This window comes from Pseudochaenichthys georgianus, chromosome 5 (assembly GCF_902827115.2).
Source record: "Pseudochaenichthys georgianus chromosome 5, fPseGeo1.2, whole genome shotgun sequence".
NCBI classification, from domain to species: domain Eukaryota; kingdom Metazoa; phylum Chordata; class Actinopteri; order Perciformes; family Channichthyidae; genus Pseudochaenichthys; species Pseudochaenichthys georgianus.
Genome location: NC_047507.1, coordinates 19,459,312 through 19,473,687, shown reverse-complemented (window position 1 = coordinate 19,473,687; position 14,376 = coordinate 19,459,312). Strand labels below are relative to the sequence as shown.

Genomic DNA, 14,376 nt, shown 5'->3' with positions numbered 1-14,376 from the left:
CGACTATTATTTTGATATTCAAATGTGTTTCTTAAAACATTTAAATCAAGAACATATAGTGACATTTCTTCTGCAGCCCTCAATTAATTTTCCAAAGTGTTATTCCTTTATTATTCTTTTAGGATTCAAACATTACCATCATGTCATTAAAAAACAATAACTTTGGTAACACTTTGTTGCCCATGTCAATTATACATGATAAAGATACATGTTTATGTTAAAAAAAAAAATGAAATGCGTTATAATCTGCTTATGGTGCTGGTTAATTATCATTATAAGCAGTCATGATGAATATCCATATCGATTTCCAACAATATTCACAATATCCTTCATGCGTTGACCTTTTTAGTTTATACTGATCATCGTGCAATGTGATTCCCTTTACTTACTTCAGCAATGGCCAAAAAACCATCAGTGACAATGATGAAAGTATTAAGATATATATAGTAAATATAAAAAACCCTACTATATGCTATGATTATTGTTACAAAGCATAATTAATATTTGAGTGCTTATGGATATGATATATAATCTGATTTTAACGTATTTGTGTATGAATGTATATAATATATGAAGGACGTTTTTAGAAAGTTTTGCCCAAACTTTATATTCCAATGACATTGTTATAGTTAAATGTGACTATGCAAACACACTCTCTGTGATTTATTTACTCAAAAGAGTAACTATTCTATAACCATCATATAAATAACTGCCTCATGGTCAAACATCTTTTCTACAGGCTTTTTTAAAGCCCAGTTAGCAGCAGAGCTGGTCCTAAAACATACTTACAGTTTAGACTGAGAGGTTCCTCTACTCAAAAAAAGAAAATAGTACGGTGTGTAAACAGTGGAGTCTACTGTTTTTACACTGTTTTTTTTTCACCAGCAGCCGCATTTACATAAAGCTGTATTCAAATGTAGTCTCTTTACAATAAATACAATTTTAATTGAGATGAAAGCATAATGTCACCAAACATCTTAAGAAGGTGTGGACAAAATAAACTATTTAAATCCTGCACTAGCCATACAACAATATTAAAAAACATGATAATACAAATACAAGTTCTTGCACTCAGAGCTTAACCTTAAAAAATAAGGATAGTAGGGGTATAGTTGATGCACTAAATGTGTACTCAGCAGCAGTGCAGTCAAATGTGGTATGATGCAATGGATTATCTCTTTTTCAGGACTAACTACAGCAATCAGTTAAATGTTTAGGAGTAAAATATATCAGTCTGAAAAGTAAATAGTATATTAAATGTATAAATCCTTGGAAAGCTTCAGTGAATGTTCCTCACAGTTCAACACAGAGCTTGAATAAACATACTTTTTCTACTTAGTTTGCAGTAGCAAAGTAACTTCCTGAGTTTACAGAGTAAACTATAGTTTTTGTATTTTTTCCCTGTTGGTTTGAAAACATTTCTAAAGTTATAAGCCACAACGTTTTTTTCCTTTCGTTCAACATTAAGTGATTAAACCAGTCGAGCTGCAATGGGAGGCGTGTTATAGTGATACTTTGGATTGTCCTCTCGCGGTGCACTGGAGTGCAAAGGTATATGGGTTATTATGAGCGGAGGTGGTAAACTTGTTTATCAAGGCAGAGTCTACTGAGAGCTACATTACACAATCAAGGATCTCTGCCAAACTGACATGACAAGAACAATTTATCAAATGTAACAAAGTGTTGCCAACAAACCACATGAAGTGTCAACTGTGGTTAAAAAGCAGCTCTGTTTATGAAGCTACTTTAACTCAGTGTTCAAGGTGGAGTTACTTTTTAAACAAAGTAGTTGAGGACTTTGAGCTGTCTATGTTATTCTGGTTATAGTGTAATGAGGAATTCAGTCAGAGCAGGAAGTCTCAATATGATGTGCTTTTTAACAAGGTGAAGGACTGTGCTGTGACTGAGCAAGAGTGATAGGGAAAGCGGGAAAGAGAGAAAAAAGGGAGGGAGAAAGGGAGGGACGTACCTTGAGGAAAGACATGACGTGCTTCCATTTTACATTCCATTTTACAATGACTCAAAGAACACAAGGTGTACCGGTAATCTGAGGAGAGGAGCGTACTGTCGGTGGATTATTAAACTCAGTAAGTGACCCAGAGGATTTTTGTTTTGTGTTATTTCCTACTGCTGATGTTACATGTATATACTGTCAAAGCCCTGTTTGTTTAAAGGAGTGTTAAAAGGACTACAGAGTTCCCAGTAACTTTGTCCATTGAGGGATGTGTGAGCTTGACTCATCAAGTGAGTTGTAAAACATAAACAGATGGAGCCCATTTGTAAATTATTGAAAAAGAAGAATGTGATGTCTTTAATTATTATATCACTGCAAACGTGTGAAGAAACACCTGCCCATACCTGGATTGTCTTTTCCTTTTCAGGCTGGGACTAAAGGTGAAACCAATCAAACTCAGCTAACCACGATTCCTTTCATGCTGATGTGCAGTTTGATCAAGAACATGTTAAAGTTAAATGGCATCCTAAGGTCACAATGAGGAAGAAGACACTGGACTCGTTTAAAAAGGTTGTGATGTTGCTCCTGGACAGAGATGTTTGGTGAAAAATACTGTAGGACTCCATTGGAGTGTCCTCAGTCAAAATGCTTCATACTGGATGGACCATTTGGTGCGTTTTACTGACTCTACACATATCAGCCTGCCATCTGGAGATTTCTGGATATGACAGCGACGGAGTCATTTGCTCCAAGGTAACCAACTGGAGGGTGAACTTCTGGGAAACACTGAAGCAGACATGTCCTGTACTGCAGAATAGTACATAGAGTTATTGTTGACATATTACACTTTTAATTTCCTTTTACTGCTGGTGTAGCCTGCTCTGACAGTTTGATTTCCCTTTTCACTGATAAAGTGTTTACTCTCAAACATCTAATTAAGCAGACACAGGGATATAACCATCTGCCTGCTTGTGAAGATATAGTGCCATTGTATGTAGACCACCAATCACAATATAATCCTCTGAACAGTAAATATTTACCATTCAGATTACATTCAGTAAAAAAGCGATGGCACATATTAAACATATGTCTTTCTCCTTTTTCCTTTCTATTTTTGACTTTTTTAGGGTCTCTCTAATTGCACCATGAAGGATGAGATGCCTTTTAATGTACCAGAGGAAAATGCTGTGGTTGTCCAAAACCTGACTCTATATGTTAAGCTCTGCTGCAGGGACAGGGCGCCGTGTGTATTATGTCTGATTATAGAAACGGAGATCAACAGTCACCCGGGTGAAGCCCAGGAGGATGAAGGCCACTCTGGAAATGGAGAAGAAGATGATGAGGAGGAAACAGAGAGGAATTTTAAAGGTATAATCTACATGTCGCCAACTTGCTACTGGTTGTTTTGTTTAATCAATTTAACAATCCATTCCTTTCTGTTGTCACCGCCCGTCTCCAAAAGTACATAACAGGTTTTCAACGTTTTCTTACCATCAACTATTGTATTTGTTTTGTTATAGTTTTGATATTCGAGTCAACTTGCAAGGACTTTCTGCTATAATAGGCATCACAGTGAACTCGTCTTTTCACAGTTACATTACTGTCACATGGGGATTAGCAGTAGGACATATTTAAAACAACATCCAAGATGTGACAGTCACCTGCTCAGGAGCATGTTAACATGTTTGTTTTTTTAACCTTTATTTATTCAGGGGGAGGAATACAGTGAGCAATTCTCCTTTTTTCAGGTTGTGGGATGTTGCGAAATTATTACTGGAAGAATGTTTGAGTATGCATGGAAGTTGTTATTACAGGGTTATTGTGAAATGAACGGTGCTTTGTTTCACAGTCGCTGTACAATGTGACTTACAGACCACAGAAACTAATATTTGCTTTATCTTCACCCTTGATCAACTGACTTGGAGAAATTCTACATGGTTAAAATGTCATGTTGATCAATTCGTATAAAGTGGAGCAAATGAAAACCATGCTAAACCATATGGTGTGGCAATACAAATCATTCCCATGAGTACACTATGATACAGGGAGCAATAGTTTGAACAGGAAACAATAGTGTGATCTTATAAGTGTGGTTTTAGAGGTGTGTCTTACATGTTTACTATCTTATACTGTGCCAATGAATCCTGAACCCTGTCTTGTCTGTGTTGCAACAGCGTCTGTGACGGTGTGCTACTGTGCAGCTCCTGCCATGTCCATGTGCAAGAAGGTGGAGTTTACGGTTAACCGTGCAGCTCTTTCTCATGAAAAGCATTCAAAGGTACTGTAAACTCCCTGTACTGGAATCACAAGTATGAACTACTCACTTCTAGTAAACATTGTCTTATAAACTCTCAATGTTTCTTATACTTTAGATTTCTGTGGTGATTATTGAGCCATCTGGGGTTTCCTTCAGCAGTCGTGTGATTGTTTATCCTAAAGCTTCATCTCTGAGAAAAGAAGTTTCTGTTCCTTCTCTAGATGATGGTAAAGTCTATTCTTTTAACTACAAAGCACTTGTTAAACTATTATAAACCATTAGTGACACATACTGTGTTATCTGTCTTCAGTTTGCACCCAGGAGCAGCAGGAGCGCCCAGACGAATGCCATGGTAAATATTCCCCACATAATACCTGGTTGTTTGTTTCCTTGTGCCTATTTATGAGTATTTGTTTTGGCAGAATATAACTAGTTTCTTAATTTCCTCATGTCAGTGCCCAAGCTTATCAGTGTTATCAACAAAGAGATGAATCGGGTGGAGCTGCAGTTTGATGGCAGGAATAAGAGCTTCCCCTCTGTGTGCATCCAGTATGAGAAGAATGGAAGGTGTCAGGTCAGTGTTGTTTATCTGTGCAGTCTGTCATTTTTTCTTTTGTTATTGTTGTTTTTTGCAGAGTTCAAGAAGGTCAAGTTGACCAATTCTATTTGCAATGTTTTGTCCGATCAGCAGTACAAAGACCCAAATGCATCTAGTTTAAAGTCAAATACAAGAAAAACAAGTAACACCAAGTAGAACCAGTGAATGTTTAGCATTTTTCTTCAAAGTTGAAGTTTACTTAAATGTATCAATATCATCTTTCTGTAGGTAATTCAGCAGTAGCATACAGTGGCATTAGATGGAAGGACAGAACAATTACAGACATACATTCAATAAATGTTCCTTTAGTTACTTGCAACCACTAGTTTCTCAATCTCATTAATAAACAATATGTAAGTCTAGTTATATTAAAAGTGTAACCCTTGTTGTGTTTAATGTTACTTTGAAGGGATGGAACAGGATGACCATCCCACTGTATTCTGTGACCCCCTGCATTTGTCTCCAGGTAAACATCATGGTTCTATTATAGCTACTGTACCACATCAACACTGTACACCTTTATAACTGTGTGTGTGTGTGTGTGTGTGTGTGTGTGTGTGTGTGTGTGTGTGTGTGTGTGTGTGTGTGTGTGTGTGTGTGTGTGTGTGTGTGTGTGTGTGTGTGTGTGTGTGTGTGTGTGTGTGTGTGTGTGTGTGTGTGTGTGTGTGTGTGTGTGTGTGTGTGTGTGTGTGTGTGTGTGTGTGTGTGTGTGTGTGTGTGTGTAGGTCTGGGATGAGGATGGGCAGAGGTCCAGGCGCTCTCACAGTTGCCCTTTCACTGACACAGGTGAGACGTCTTTTTTTTCTAGTTCATTTTCTTTCTGGTCTTGTTATCACAAGGTAAAGACTGAGCAGTTTAGCTCTGGAATGCTGATGTTTACTATGTGTCCATTCAAGATGTATTCCAAAGGAACGTATGGCAGAATGTGTCAGTGTCTGTGGGCCCGGGTCAGATGAACAACCTCCGCCCAATGCTGTGGTGGAAACTGTCCGCACCCTGCAGGCTGGAGGGGGAGGTGTGGCCCTGCAAGAAGGAGAGCAGCTGCAGGGAAATGAAGGGCTTTAGACAGCAGCTGTCAAATGGCACGTGGAAACAAAACCGCAAGGGACAGTGGGTAAGAATCTTTTAAAATACTTATTATTGGTTTTAAGTCTATAAAAAGCTTAGCTCCTTCCTATGTTGTTTACATGTTCACTAAATGCACACAAAATATTCTGTTAGTTATCATCTAAAGGTCTCCTCGCCATACCTAGAATCAGAAATCAGTTTATGAACTCCTTCTGGTCTCTGGAAGTCTCTGCCACTTGTTAAAGGTCTACTGCAATTGTAATAGCATCTTATCTTATGTGTCTTTATCTTATCTGTATGAGTCTCTATTAATAAACATGCTCTGTAAATATACTTGACTTGTTCCCCTCAGTTTAAACATGTTTATTTTGTTTACTTTATTACTTATCTCACAGTGCTTTAAGTTTGACAGAGCATTTATGATTGTGTCTTCTTTAGAAGAAAACAGGGGTGTTTGAAGAAATCAACCTGAAGCTCTCACCATGTGTGATGGTAAAGTATTCACAATTTCCCTCCGCAGTAATGTTATTACTTTACCAACGTTGAATAAATACTTTATTTAAATATATTTGTGCAGGTGAAGGTAAAGGGAATGGATCGGGAGCTGGGTCCATTCTGTTTTGAAAACAGTGAGTCTGACACATTAATACTTACACAAACTGATGCTGGTTTGGACGCATTTAGCTGAAATGCAGCACATGTTCCTCATGCTTTTTACAAACAGGGTTTTATTTTGTACTACTTGCAGCTGACAGGTGGCACTGGAGTCTCCTGATTGTTGGTATCATGCTGCTCCTTTGCTTGACTGTGTTCATATCTTCATATCTTCTCCGGCATGACTTTGTGAAGAGTAAGTTCAAATCTTTTTTTCCTTTTTGCAATAAGTTTAATGAATATGGATGAATTCCAGGACATTTTTCACCCCTCCGATTGTAGCTTATGCACACATTGAATCAGTTGTGCATGGCACTGAAATGATAAATACCTTTTGGTGTATTTCTGCTAAGCCCACTGATATGTTTACTCCTATCTTTATGTCTGTCATAGAATGGGTGTGGAGCTGGCATCATGGCGGATTTGTACAGAGTAAGTATTTTCTTGTAATATCACTACTTTATTAAAAAGTCATTCAGTTGGAATGGAACAACTCTCTGATAGTTATCCTCTTGTTTTATTTCTCCAAAGTTGGCATGAAGTGTCATGTGGTGTTGCTGAGCCCCCCAGATGTGGATGACGGTGTTTCGGAGTCAGTGTGTCGGCTCGGCTCACAGCTCTCTAACCAGGGCTTCAGCGTGTCTGTGGACCAGTGGAGCAGGAAGGAGCAGTGCACTCTGGGGCCTCTGCCATGGCTGTACTCCCAGCTGCTGGAGCTGAAAAGCCTGGGCGGCCGAGTTGTGATTGTGTTGACCCAGAAAGCCTTAGAGCGAGTAAAAACATGGACCAACCAGAACCAAGGGGTTACCAAGATGAAGAGGGAAGACATGGGTTTTCCTCAGAAGTCTTCCCCTTACTCTGATGTGTTCACAGCCTCTCTGTGTCTCATCCAAGCGGACAAGCAGCTGGGCAGAGCTGCAGAACGTTTTGTTCTTGTGACATTTGACCCCAATTCAAGCATTGACAGGAGTCTACCAGAGCTTCTTCAGGGGCTGCACCTGTTCCAGCTTCCCTCTCAGACCCAGGCATTATTATCTGAGCTCGCCGTAGCGGGGGCAGGGAAGGGATCAGGTAAAGACATGGGCCCTTTCTCATTTCATCAAATCCCCCTCCTCAACTCCTCGACTCCTCGGTCCTCCGGTAGTGACCCGGAAATGAATTTTAGCGCGCCATGTTGAAGGACATCTCATTTCTCTAAATGCACTTCGAGGACCGAGGATCGAGCGTCGAGGAGGCTCTCTGGAGGAGCTATAACCGAGGATACGCTGATGGGTCCTCCACGGTCCTCCACGGCTCCTTCATGGATGCATTTCCGGGAACAGAGATGTTTCAAAGAGTCGTGACGCACGGCCGGACTTATCTCAGCCAATGACAACTCTGCATGCATCCCCTGGATATTATTTTATTAACTGCTCTCATCGCGACGCGATGTTTACAGAGAAAACAGCTGTGAGGTCTGTGCAGAAAGCAGAGCAGTTTGTATAATATATATCACTCAGTATAACAGGCCTACATTACTCTCTTTATTTGCTTTAGTTTAGTAGATATCTACAAACAAAGAGGAGTTCTCATTTCTCTAACCGCCTGCTGCTTCCCCTCCTCTCTCCTCGGCTCCCTTCCTCGACTCCTCCGTTCGCATCTCCTGTGGGCGGGACTAAGTCTCGATGATAGGAGTCGAGGAGGGGAGTCGAGTTAGAGAAATGAGAAAGGGCCATGGACAGGGTGGAAATGGAGGGCATCAGATGGATGGAGGTCAAAGTCTAAAGAAGGACCAATCTAGCAGAAGAAATCACACTGTAAATATGTTGAGAGTTGATAAAGAAACATGGAGACAAAGACCTTTTAGCACCCTTTAGTTATTTTTGTACATTATTGCTGCTCTGTGCATATGAAGCATGTGTTCATCCAAAGTGTGGATGAGATGAACATCCACATTATTAAATAATAGCTGGCAATGATCTATTTGGTGTTATGCCATGAAATGACCATCTCCCAAATGTTCAACTCTACATTTGCATGTTATATCTCTCACAGACTCCGCCCTCTACTGGACTCTATGGGTACTACCCTCTATGCAAGCATTCTCCCACTGAGACTTCTATAGACGTAGCCGGCCTTGGGCGGGCCTACCTGAATGCGCGCGCATCACACCGTATAAAAGGAGGCCTCACCTCCTGACTATCATCCTTTTCTCTTCAGCAGCGGAAGTGATTCCACAAGATACGTTTGAAAGAAGAAGAAAGAGTTATCATACCTCCAGGGAGTCGCCACTGCTAGAGACCCGGGCCTGTCCTTCGTATACCCTGGCTGAAATAGCGGGCGCCGATCCTGTGGAAAATTGATGTAAGGTATTATACAGAAGAAGTGAGGCAGCATATTTTTGGTATATTCATTTTAATGTCACCCATATATAGGAGGTGTATTGCATCATGTTATCCCTAATATATGTGTGGGTTTATACATTCCTGTGTGTTAATAGTTGAAGGAACAAAAAGTACATTTTTCCTCTTAAATATAGAGAGGTTTTTTTTATAGATTCCTGAAACAATGTTCCCTTTTTCTTAAAAGTAGATTAGCGCAATAGTCTTTTTCTTTCACTTTTACCCTTTTATCAAAAGGGTGTCTTTAGGCTATTTTTGAAGAGGGAAGATGCAGAATTACTTGTGAGTTCTGTTTTGAGTGAAAGGATTACCCCTTTGAGTGTTTTTCTTGGTTAAACCATTGATAGGCTTTGCCAATTGCGAGGGACATTTCCCCCAGATATAATGGTTAAATTCTTCTTAAATTAATGATGCGCATCCTGCAGGCCTTGAGAAGCTCTGTGGGTTAGCTGGTCCTGAGGGGGTCATGAGATGATGACTGATACATTCCCAACACGTGTGGCTTCCATAAAGGGAAAACATATGGACTATTGTGTGATAAGCTACATAATAAGAATGTGTTTTGCTTCAAACTGAAACTGTTTGGTTCTCTGCTGGCCCGCGCTGATTCCCTGTGAGACAGCGTCTTTGGTATCTCCCAAATGAAATGACCGGAAAAGACGACCAAGTTAACTCCGCCCCTTCCTTCTTGTGTTGGTATTGAGAGCTTGTTCAGCCTGTTGTTCTCTCTCTCTCCGCACGCTGCCCAGACAGGAGGATCACAGCGCGTGAATCAGGGCAGGAGTACTCCTTACGTTACTTATATGATTATTTATATTGTATAGTAATGTATTATATTGTATTGCATTATTACCTTGTTTAATTAAAACGGATTATTGTTTAACTGGTATCCTGGTGTCTTCTAATTTCCTCCCTGTTATGATTCAAGCAGGACTCGCCAAAACGACACGCGGAGAGGAGTTGGGTTGTAAAAACCCCATCCCCCAACAATCCCCACCACCTTGCTTCGAGTGGTTGGGGGACCAGGATATGGCCGAGGCGGTGCCATTCACGTTCGCCATTCACGTTCGCCATTCACGTTCGCCATTCACGTTCGCCATTCCTTCCGGGTCTGGCGTCCATGGAAGTCCACCGCCCAGGGCTGTACTCTCCCTGGATGATGATCGTGGCGGCGGGTGTGTGGGCTACTCACTTATTGCTAGAGATGCCCCCGCCTCACCAGGTCAGAGCGATTATTGGGCCGCAAGGCCGAATAAGTAGCTTGGTCCACGGGCCTTTCCCCAGGCCCGGTTCCCCCAGGGACCGGTGCTCGGTGGCTTCACGTGATATAGGGTCGACCCTACTTCATCACAGGCCGCCACCGCTGCCCGCCGTGTGATGTCCCTGGGATATCACACCACGTGGCACTTTCCAAAGAGGATTGTGTTGATCTCCTGGGAGGCCCCGTGTTTACGGAAGGGCTCTTTGGATCGATCTCCTTGCTCACGGGATGAGGATTAGTTGCAGCATAGCTGCTTCTTGCCCATTCCCAGAGGAAGAAACACTGTCCTAAACTCCCCGGGGACGGGCTTTCCGTCTTTACGGATCTGGCTGGCGGGGGGAGAAAATCTCTCTGCCCGGGACGAGGGGGAGAATCCCGCCTCCTCCCTGTATAATGCACAGATCACTATGATTTCTAATAAGAATGAGGTTGATCTGTATCCAAATCTAAGTGTCTTTTGTTTCCACAAAGGCTACACTTAGGCCTACACACAATGTTAACCGTACAAATTCCCCATTCGCTGCCCCAGCTGTAGCTCCTGTAAAGGAGGTGGCTAGTGGGCATGCTCAGAGAGGGATGAACCGCAGGGAGTGCAGGTACAGGGACATTATGGCCGGCGTATTGCTGTCAGAGAACACACTATACGCCTAGAGCAAAGACTCCAATGCAGTTTACCCGTAGTGGTAAAGGCTGCATTATGGCGGAGCCCGCACTCACACAAGAGAGCGTGGCGGTGCGTTCAGGGACCTTAGTAAAACACACTACGCCTATAAAGACTCCGATTAATGCTGTTTACGGCCCGTCCACACTACAGCGTCGACAGCTTCAATCTGCCCATTCACTTTGAATGGGTTGACGTCACGTTACCTCGCTTTTTCGCCGAACTGAATTGTGGGTAGCATCGTGGTCCGGAGACCGCGGAGTAGCCAGCGCCAGCCAATCAAATCCTGTTTCTGAAAATCTGACAGCTCAAGCCCTAGCCAATCAAACCCGTCTGAACTGGGAGAGATATCCCGCCGTTCATTTCTATATTTCAAAAAAAGATGGAGGAGAAACTAATTATCGCCGTAGCAAATCACCCGGTTTTGTATGACCAGACCCTCTTCACCTACTGGGATACAAACCGGAAGAACCAGGCATGGAGGGAGGTGGCAGAGACAGTGGGTGAAACTGGTAGGTTTTCGCCTGTTTGGGGAGTTTTTATATATATATATATATATTGCTCGCATAAAATCCCCGGGGTTTTTTGCTTTGTATGTCGGGGGCGGGAGATCCATGTGATTGGTTGTTGGTCGCGTTGCTTGAATAAAATCCCCAAGCTTCAGACACGCCCAGCTCCAAGCTATTTTTGAAGCTGTAGTGTGGACGCTCCGTTACCGTAGTGGTGAGAACAGCATTGGCTACTCCGGCGTTCACCCGGAGGTGGTGAAGCAGATCTGGGCAACACACTCTCACTCCCTAAGCGTCCAATAGCGACGTTTGGTCAGTGTCCGTGGCGTCCAATTGTGACGCTCCTAGGCTCCTTCAGCGTCATAAAGGGACGCAAATAGCTTTCAACTGATTGCAATGTATTCCCATCTGCGTCGGGATTTGACGCTCATGGAAGCACGGCATTCGTTTATGTCGGCTGCCCTTAAAGGTAATGTGAGCGTCCATTCCCATTGGATAACGGAGAATTTTACACCCGGAAGTAAGTACTCCTCTTACTGTCGATTGATTTTACAGTGATATCTGCACTACTCATCGACTAAAAAACACCAGATTATCCTTGTTAATTACACAACATTGATTGGTTTAAATTGTGTGCAATGCTTTTGTATTTTTCCCCTTCGATTCGGAGAAACAAATATGTTTTCTGAGTAAAGGATGGCAGAAGACACTACACTACCCAGAATCCCCAGCTATCGTTTGGCCTACACCATGTGCTCTGTTTGACAAACCCCGTTTTTTTCACCATTCATTCCGATGGCTGGCGTCTATGTCACGTGATCTTCAAATTTCTCCCTGCAGAAAAAGAAAACATGGCCGAAATTCGTTTTATTCTCGGTAGAAAATGCCTATTTTAAAGTTAGTTTGGCCATTAAAATGCGTTTTGATGTCATTTGATGCGAGAAATATGAGTTGTTATTTCAGATTATGTGTGCAGTGGATGTACATGATCTTTAGTTTGCTAGTTATTACGAAGATTACTTCAGGAAATCGCGACGTTTTCATTGTTACCAAGGTGGTTGCTAGGGAGGCTGCTATCGATATTATTTCTGTTATGTTGTGTAACTGTTTAATGGTGTTATCTTTATTGCTACCCCCTTCCCCGTCAATGTATAGTGTTGGTCCACAGCCTAAACATATTAGTTTAACAAAATCCGCATCTAAAGATAGCCTACGTTATTTCCCCCCTGTGCAATTCCAGTCTCACATCTCAGAGCACATCGTCATTAACAAATACCGGAAACAGACCAAAATAATAATAATACCTTATTCCGAGTGTGCTTGCTTTTCTCTTTGAAAGTCATCACATAACGGCATTGTATTACACGGTTCGGCTGCATTACATATTACATATCTGCCGTAGTTCTGTATTTATAGAGCCCTGATGAGAAGACAAACATGAGGAACTGAAAACGTGACGTGGATCATAAATATATCAGCCATTAAACAACATCTTACATTTCTTTTCACACAATACGTCTCCTTGCAGTATCAACATTAATTCGGCTCACTTTTATATTTGATCCAATTGGTAGATAGGCTGTATTTACACCATAAAGGTGCACAGCTGATATAAAGGGACAACTGGTGGTTAAAGCATGTTATTGAATTTCAATATTTTTATTATTAGATATTAATACGATCCAGGGGCGGCGCTAGGGGGTGGCTACTTGGGCTCAAGCCCCGGATGTTTTCTGAAAAGCCCCGGATGTTTCACTTAAATTAAAAAAATAATTAATTAATTTTTTTTTTTTTTTTAAATGTCTCGGGAGTAATGTGCAGCACCGGAGTCCACCAGAGAGGCAGCCGCTGCGGGACATTAGCCTGCGTACTGCGTAGCCTTCCCTGCCCTGAAGAAGAAGTGATTCTTCCTAGTGCCTGACGAGTTTTAAGCTAATAGCCTATAAAGTTATGGATATTAGAAAGTTATTTTCATCGAAGCAGGCTCCACAAGCTGCAGCAGCAGCAGCAGCAGCAGCAGCAGCAGCAGCAGCAGCAGCAGCAGCAGCAGCAGCAGCAGCAGCAGCAGCAGCTGACAACAATGTCATCACCAGCAGTGAAGAAATGGATGATGTTTCAGGTTTGTGAATCTAATGGTGATATCTGCACTCTGTCTGACTGAGTAAGAAGTGAAAAAGAGTGATGTAACGTTAATCTTATAGCTAGTAAGCATGGAGTAACCAAGGCAAGGCAAGTTTATTTATATAGCACCTTTCAACACAAGGCAATTCAAGGTGCTTTACAAAAATGAAAGACATTCAGACAAAGGCATTTAAAAACAGTAAAAGATAATAAAAGAAACATTAAAAGAAAAAGTACATTAATAAAAAGTTACAGTGCAGTTTAAGATATGAATAGTTCACACAGAAGTTCCACTTTACTGATGAACACAACAGCTCAGTTTAAATTAAAAGCAGCGACAAAAAGATAAACCACACTAAGTCAATACCCTTATATGTTAGTATGTATACAGAACATGACTACAAATTATTCTAAGATGTAACGTTAACCCTTCATACCTCAGTCTACTTTTGTAACATAATGTATTCCAATTTTTATTTTGTTTTCGCGCGTGGAATTATACCGGCTCTCGTTTCAGTACACATAACAACGGAACCATAGCAACGGAACTGACAGGCAACGGAACTGACAGGCAACACTCTAAATCCGATTGGCTGTGACTGCATCCACTCAGAGTGCCCGATTCAGAAACGTGACTCTTACACTCTTTACGTCACAAACAAAGATGGTGGATGAGAATAGATCTATAAAACGATAAGCAATGTGCAGTAGATCGGAAGAGGACGGTGTGTCGGCGTTGTTCGATAGCGGTGCGGTATGCTAATGGGAACACACGCCAAACATGCTAAATCACATCAGAAGGCATCACCCAGATTTGCCAATCACCGGAGCCCGGCAAAAGACAACAACAGTTCAACAGCTGATCCCCGCTGTTTTTAATAAACCAATAGACATGAAAGCCGAGAGACCAAA

The 14,376-nt window shown here is 41.7% G+C and overlaps 1 protein-coding gene across 2 annotated transcripts; it reads left to right on the top strand.

Moving 5' to 3' along the window:
* The first annotated feature begins 28 nt into the window (after positions 1 to 28).
* On the top strand, positions 29 to 9,795 carry il17rc (interleukin 17 receptor C). 2 transcript variants are annotated; one of them, XM_071203134.1, is made up of 15 exons: positions 29 to 2,087; positions 2,382 to 2,707; positions 3,175 to 3,322; positions 4,129 to 4,232; positions 4,327 to 4,438; positions 4,522 to 4,563; positions 4,667 to 4,785; positions 5,219 to 5,275; positions 5,535 to 5,595; positions 5,706 to 5,923; positions 6,316 to 6,369; positions 6,455 to 6,506; positions 6,626 to 6,727; positions 6,925 to 6,963; positions 7,063 to 9,795. In XM_071203134.1, the coding sequence occupies exons 2-15, from the start codon at positions 2,600 to 2,602 to the stop codon at positions 7,707 to 7,709; spliced, it is 1,863 nt and encodes a 620-aa protein (XP_071059235.1). In that variant the 5' UTR covers positions 29 to 2,087; positions 2,382 to 2,599; the 3' UTR covers positions 7,710 to 9,795. The 2 variants fall into 2 exon arrangements, with proteins under 2 accessions (XP_071059235.1, XP_033938391.2); XM_034082500.2 differs by having other exon boundaries at positions 3,082 to 3,322.
* Positions 9,796 to 14,376: the final 4,581 nt, after the last annotated feature.

What these genes read in the sequence shown, in the direction of transcription:
- il17rc (XM_034082500.2), top strand. Translation starts at nt 2,600, where the DNA reads ATGCTTCATACTGGATGGACCATTTGGTGCGTTTTACTGACTCTACAC. An exon ending in TTGCCCTTTCACTGACACAG is followed by an intron (nt 5,596 to 5,705) that starts GTGAGACGTCTT and finishes TGTCCATTCAAG; the next exon opens with ATGTATTCCAAAGGAACGTA. An exon ending in AGCTCTCACCATGTGTGATG is followed by an intron (nt 6,370 to 6,454) that starts GTAAAGTATTCA and finishes ATATTTGTGCAG; the next exon opens with GTGAAGGTAAAGGGAATGGA.